The sequence below is a fragment of the Pteropus vampyrus genome, unplaced genomic scaffold (genome assembly GCF_000151845.1).
Source record: "Pteropus vampyrus isolate Shadow unplaced genomic scaffold, Pvam_2.0 Scaffold1, whole genome shotgun sequence".
Taxonomy (NCBI): Eukaryota; Metazoa; Chordata; class Mammalia; order Chiroptera; family Pteropodidae; genus Pteropus; species Pteropus vampyrus.
In genome coordinates this window covers 16,323,715-16,330,670 of record NW_011888782.1, presented here as the reverse complement: position 1 = coordinate 16,330,670, position 6,956 = coordinate 16,323,715, and the positions used below count along the sequence as shown (strand labels likewise).

The window sequence follows — 6,956 nt, the reverse complement described above, 5'->3', positions numbered from 1 at the left end:
ATAATTGTGCACTTAAAGATTTAAATTTTATTAAGACCTGTTATATATCTGTAATATTTTAATGAAATAATTTTATATTTGAGATGGGGATGTGGATGGAAGGTTATGGCTATGCAGTTGGCTTGTACTTTAATGTCTCTTTGGGGAAAATTTGAAGATCTCTAAGGCAGCATTTGGTATCTTGTTTTGCCCAACCCTGATAAGAATCCTTGAGAACACATATTAAAATGGTAATTCAACTGAACGCTTATTTTGTAAATGCTAATAGCTCCACAGTACAACTCTGGTAGATAACAAAAAGGCCCCGAAAAGCTATACTTTGATCCTCATATTAGCCACATGTGGTAGAGGCATTTAAAAATAATCATATTTTCCCTTCCTTGCTGCCTTTTCAAATAAGTAGAAATGACTTTTTCAGATGAGGTTAAAAAAATGGCAAAATTGTTCTTATAACGGACATTTCCGAATACATTTTTAATGTGGCTTAGGGAATTTTCTGTCGAGATTTAGTGTAATTTGCTTTTTTGGCTTAAGTACAGATTGCTCGAGAATCTTGATCTGCATTTATTTTTCCTTATCCTACCCCTCACTCCCCCGGTCCCCCACCCACTTAGGTGGGTGTAGAAATAAGTTGGCTATGTTTTGGAACAATCTCCGTAAGCGTTTCTTTCTCTATTTTAGCTGCTGATGCAAAAGAGAAACAGTTTTGGGTGACTCAGCTTCGAGCTTGTGCCAAATACCACATGGAAACGAATTCTAAGGTAGGTAACCATGGGGAAGCAAGGAGGCATTCGATAGCTTGGACGGCTGCTCTTCAGCCCAATTATCTGTTTCTTTGGGGAAGCTGTTTTTCATGTTATTTTTTAAAAATTATCCACCGTAATGGAATTCATACGTGTCCTGCTACATTTATGTTTAGAGCCAAGAAAAAAGTGGTAGGATTCACTTGCGGGTAGAATGAGGAGGCATGCAGGCACTTTATTGGAAGTGATTCTGGAAAGAGACACTTGTGTTGCTCTCTGTGTTGTCAGTTTAGGCAGCTGTTAATTGGTCTGTTGAGAAACTTGCGTGGATGATTTCACTGTGGAGGCAGAGCAGTCAGATTTACTGCTTCTAGAGACTCGTTGTCACAGATCCTTAAAACCTAGACCCCAAATTGATTGAGTACTTCTACATTAAGGAGCTTCTGTATTCTAAGTGCATAAAAATGTCCTTGGGTAATTTGGCACCCAAGTATGAATTATTTTCTCCTCAGGATTCAGTATGAGATCTTGGATCAGATGTACAGAAGATAGGAGGCTGGCATTTTCATGGATTATTCAGAGGATTTTCAGTTATTAAAATACAGGAAATAAGTGAAAAATGCATTTATTCAGAACAATAAATATTCATTTTAATGTTCAAAGGCCTATCCCTTTTATATCCTAAGTTCAAATTTAGTTACTGTATCTAATTGCAGTCTTTTTCCATATTCCATGGACCAGCTAGAAAGACTCACACTTGAATTTCTGCTGATCTCATTTGCTATAACCTGCCTGCCATCTTGCTCAGGGCCCTGGGAAATGTTTTGCTTAGTGTGACCTTCCTGTTTCACTTCCAAATAGACAACCTGACACGATTTCTTCTCAAGGATTTTGTTCATTTTCTTTTTCTAGAGATGTCTTCTTTTCCTTAACTTGCTTGCCACAGTTGCCCTCAGCCTAATGGCTCTCTCAACTTGCCCCGTGTACAGTCCGGGTAATCATAGCTAGGGCCCCACTGCGAAAGCTGTCTTCCCTCTGGCCTTCTCTATTTTCCAGGAATTATATAGTTCTGGACATTTCATTAGTATTTTATAAACATGTAGGCAGAACAGTTAAAAAAAATTTTAGTATGCATCTTTTTACTTTTTCTAAAACAGAAGAGGATTAAATAAAAAGACCATGTCTCCATTATTGCCATCTATGGTCATTAGAGATAATTGCTCTTAACTATCATGTATGTCATTGTAGTAAAGTTAGCATGTGTTTGTGTATATTTATATATATCTGTATCTATGTCTACATCTACTTTTTTTTTTTACTTACATTGATTATGTTATGTATACTGTTCCCCTCCGACTTACTAATATATTTTGGAGATTGCTCCCTATAAGACATATGGATCTACTGTACTCGTTGTAGGTTGGCCGAATGCTATTCTAAGGAATGGATGTCAGTGCTTTATTTAAGTACTCTGATACTCATTTAGGTTTTCGTCGTTGTTATACATAATGCTTTATTAGTCTTTGTACATGTATCTTTTTGTATCTCTAGGTGTGTGTGTGTATATATGAATTTATACCAGTGGAATTGTTGGGTCACGAAGTGTGTACTTTCTAAATTTTCATAGACATTGCTAAATTGTCTTCTAAAAAAGTTGCCCCTCCTTTGTCCTTTGGTCAGTTTTGTGTGTGAGGGTGTTTTTCCCCCTCTTACTAACTGTGGCTCTTCCTAACATTCAGTTTTTGATAGTCTCACTGATAAAAAAAATGGATCCCGCGACTGGGGCTGAGTATGTTTTCAGATGTTTGTTGGCCACTTATATTTCTCTTATGTGAACTGCCAATTTGTATTTTTTACCCATTTTTCTATTGAGTTTATCTTTTTCTGTGCAGTAGCTGTATGTGTATTAAGTATATTTGTCCTTTGCCTGTCATTAGTAATGTATGTATTTTCTCCTAGCAGGTCATTTGTATTTTAACTTCGAATATATATTTTTTACTATGCAGACTATTTAATTTTTCATGGTCAAATTTATTTTCAGTTTTGGCTTTTGGTTTTGCATCATGTATAGTGAAGGTCTTCTCTGCTCAAAACTATGAGAATATTCTTCCAGTAGTGAATTTATAGTTTAATCATCATGTTTAAATCATTGAATCGTCTGGAATTTATTTTGGGTCTAAGAATTCAGGTAGGAGGCAACCAACTTTAAGTATATTGGTGTTTTGATGAATTGGAGACTAGGAAAGATAAAGATATCCATCCTAACGATAGTAAGAAACAGGAGAATTGGAAGAAATAAGAGAATTTGAAGATGCCCTGATTTTATTTTCTGATACATTCTCTGGGTAGTTTCAAGAATACAATTACTCTATTAGATTAGAACCAAAATAAATGAACAATTTAGCTATTAGGGCCTATAGGATTTCTTTTTTGAGAACTGGAGGTGAGATTGCTACCACCACTCAGGTATAGCTCTTGCGATCAATTGGGGAATAATAATTTTTGAACTGTGAACAGACCTTATTATTCAGCAGAAACATTATGAAGTCCAGGGCTGCTTGGGCAGAAGTTAGCAGTGAAAATGAAATTAGGCTTACAGTGAATGTTAACTTGATTTCCAGTTAACTATAGGGTGGCTGCTTACTTGGCATCATAGTCGTTAGGGATGTATGCTAAGACTTCACTCGCTCTTCCTCATTCTCTCTCAGCAGGGCAGGTCCCTCCCCAGTAGACTGTAGAGAACTTTAAAGTCAAGCGTTCCCTGGTACAGATATTAGGTAGATGGAATGGTGCTATCAGTGAAGCTCACCTTCGTGAGAAGGGGAGGATAACCAGGTGTATAGAACACTGGAGCTGCAGAGGACTTTAAAGAGGACCAGTCTGAAACCCAGACCTGGTGAAATCTGTCAGTTCCTGGATGAGGTTTTCACCAGTCCAGAAGTGGAATGAGAAAAACAGAGAGTGAACTGTTCCCAGAAGATACCTTTATTCTTTATAAAGGGCTGGTCTTTATTCAGAAATGATATTGCTTTGCTTTTGGAGTGTTAAAATATTTTTATTGTAGGAGATGGTAGAGTATTGATTGATCGATTAATCGCCTTTCTTAGGTATATTGAGGTATAATTTCTGAGGTTTATTGAGGTATAATTTACATAAAGTGAAATTCACCCTTTTTAAGTATAAAATTCATGCCTTTTAAGTGTTTATAAACTTTGAGTTTTGACAAATGTAGACAGTCATGTAACCATCACAATCATCATTCCACCATCCCCAAAAGCTCCTTCATTACCCTGTTGTGGTCTGTCCCCTCTCTTCTCCCTCAGCTCTTGGTAACTGCTGATCCATTTTCTGTTAATAGTTTTGCTTTTTCTAGAATGTTCTGTAAATGGAATTATACAGGCTTTTATATCAGACTTTTTTCCCTTCGCATAATGCTTCTGGATTTTATCCATGCCGTTGTGTGTACTAGTAGCCAATTCTTTTTATTTTTAGGTATTTTAGTGAATGTCATACTTTTTTTTGTTCTTAATACATGTTCTTACTTTAAAAAATCAGAAGTGATTTCCAATTTTCAGATTAAAATTATTAATTCCTAAATTTTCATATTAAAAAAACATTGGCCTTTGAAATCCAGCGGTCTGGCTGTCGGGTCCAGCCCCCTTTGGTTTACACATGAGGAAGATCCAACAAGGAGGGTTGTGCAGCTGAGACTTGAACTCCGATCTCCTGGTCTCCTGCTCGTGCGTCCCAGCCATCAGTAAGTGCTGCCATGTCCTTCCCTCCATGGGCGTTGGGATCCTTTTTAGGCTAGTTTGTTTTCGGATGGACAACAGAATCTTCCTTTTTTTAAATATCACGCAGGTTCATCCTGTGGCCTCCAGTGTCGTTTGAGGTGTAGTTGCAAGGATGCGAGGCTGGTCTGCTAGGAAGAGTAGAACACCGACTTTTTCTGAAAACACAAACAACAACAAAACAAAACATCCTGTTTTTAATACTGTATAAAAATTGAAGCAGTATAGAGCCCTACATTGACTGGAAAAGTGTTAAGAGAGCTGTCCTCATGAGAATTTACTTGTGTGTGACTTTGAAAGTCTCAAAAATGCAGGAGCGTGTTTCTTGCTTATCGAGTAGGCGGTGTTGGGAAACTCCTAGGATAGGGAATAGTGGTATTATGGGAACTGCAGTAAGCACTGAGGTGGGGAAAGGAACTGGCCTGTTGACAGAAGTAATGATAATTAATACATCATATATGAATGAATGTCACTCATGATTGCATTATTTTTCACAGCGGTCCTGTGAGGTAGGTAGCATTATCTCCATTTTTACAAATTAGAAAAGAGGCCAGTTAAACTTAAATGGTCTCGGAGTCACACGGCAGTTAGTGACTGGACCGGGACAAGAGACCGAGTTGCTAAACATGCCTCTCACCATCATCTTCCATCCTAGTTTGGATGGAGCCGATTGGAAGGTTGATGATGCTACTGTCCCCCTGTGAACTCCATATTTTATAACACAGTGGGGACAGCTCTGTAACCAGATACCTATACCTTTTATGTAATCAGGGGACCCCTTCTCCAATCTTTTAAATAGCTTCTGATTACAAAATTTTCTTTAGTGAATTGTCTTGAAAGTAATGTTAGCCTTTTCTAGTTTTGTGTGTGTGTGTGAATGTGTGTGTGTGTGTGTGCGTGCGTGCGTGCGTGCATGTGTGTGATGTAAGCTTACCAAAGATGAGCATTTTGGGCAGGTCCCCATGAATTTTGAATTAAAAGCATCTTCTGATTCAGTGACTCGTATACTATATGGGTAGTTCACTAATCTGCTCTGAGGCTAGTTGGACATTAATACCTTCTCCTCTGACTTTCATCTCTAAAGGATAAATTTGTGGCATGTGGTAGATGTAGAGGCTTTCAACCATTACATACCCAGTCTCACCAGATGCGGGGTGGTGGTTCAAACTATTGACAGAGCTCAGGACTTCCTTTTTTGGTTCAGCTGGCTTCTTTCTGATTGGCACCTCCATCCCCACCACAAACATATGCTTATTATGAATTCACAGATGATTGCTTTGTTTCCCCGTAATGGAAGTAGCATTATTTTAAAAAATTGTGAATGTTACCTACACACAATATAAAACATCCAGAAGATAGGAAAGTATAAAGAAGGAAAAAAAAAAAACCATTCCAAAACTTAGCCCCATATCTAATCTCTGATGATATCATTTGACTGTACATCTTTCCAGACACTCTGCTGTTTGGATAAAAGAGATCACATGACTCCATTTGGAGTTGATCCTTCTAGTCTTTTTTCTGTACTTGAATATGCACAGCAATCACAAATTTGTTTTCAAGAGCAGCTTACCTCTCCATGAGGATGGACTACAAGACCAGACTTCGGCCACAGACTTATTCTTCTCTGCGTTTGGGTGGTTTTATCTTTGAAATGACTGTGTGTATGACTAGTGGCGAGCGTCTTAGAACATTTCTGGAACCTCCTTTGTGTTTTATCTTCCAGTCTGCTACTTGCCCTTGCCTCTCAGTCCTTTCTCATTCCTTTTCCCTTATCGTGCACTTGTTTAGATCCAGATAAGAAATTGAGGAAATAAAGGAATATTTTTACTGGTGATTTCTAACAATATGGAAAATATAGCTTTTTTTGTTCTCATCTGTGGGGCAATTAAAAGAGGAAATGTAGGTATTCGGGTCATTTGAAATGGTTTGCACTATTCACTGTACTTGAAATCCTTTCTCTGGGTTTTCGAGGCCCCAGGCCTGACTCCTGCACTTGATTGCGTGCTCTTTGAGCACAAACCCTTACTGCCAAGTTCACTTAGGAAGACTGTAGTTCTAAGGGAACCTTTGTCTGTGTAAAGAGTTTGAAGACACTGTGGCTAGATCACACCGATGTATGGTTAGGGCTCCTCGTCCTTGTCAGGTAATTCCAAATTAAAATGTAAATTCCAGGGTATAGTTTTATGCAAATTTGGTCATGGAGGAATATGATTACTTAATATAGGATTTAAAGTTCATTGTAAGTCTTAGGAGGTCGTGAATGAGCAGTGGAAGCTGCTAAGTTTCAGGGAGTGTATATATAAATATTCATGCTCGAAGCTTCCCACATTGCTAGTATTTTTCTTTTTTTTCCAGTCCCCTAGAATGATGGTTGGCATACTAATTTCTGTGAGGCTTTGTGGTATTCGAGCTCTATCTCCTC

The 6,956-nt window shown here is 38.0% G+C and overlaps 1 protein-coding gene across 1 annotated transcript in view; it reads left to right on the top strand.

Annotated features, from left to right (window-relative positions):
- The window catches only part of OSBPL10 (oxysterol binding protein like 10), a 252,541-nt gene that overhangs the window by 84,865 nt on the left and 160,720 nt on the right, over nucleotides 1–6,956 (top strand). Inside the window, exon 4 of the mRNA XM_011361186.2 lies at nucleotides 682–761. Coding sequence (XP_011359488.2) covers nucleotides 682–761 — 80 coding nt within the window. The remainder of the gene's footprint in view (nucleotides 1–681; nucleotides 762–6,956) is intronic.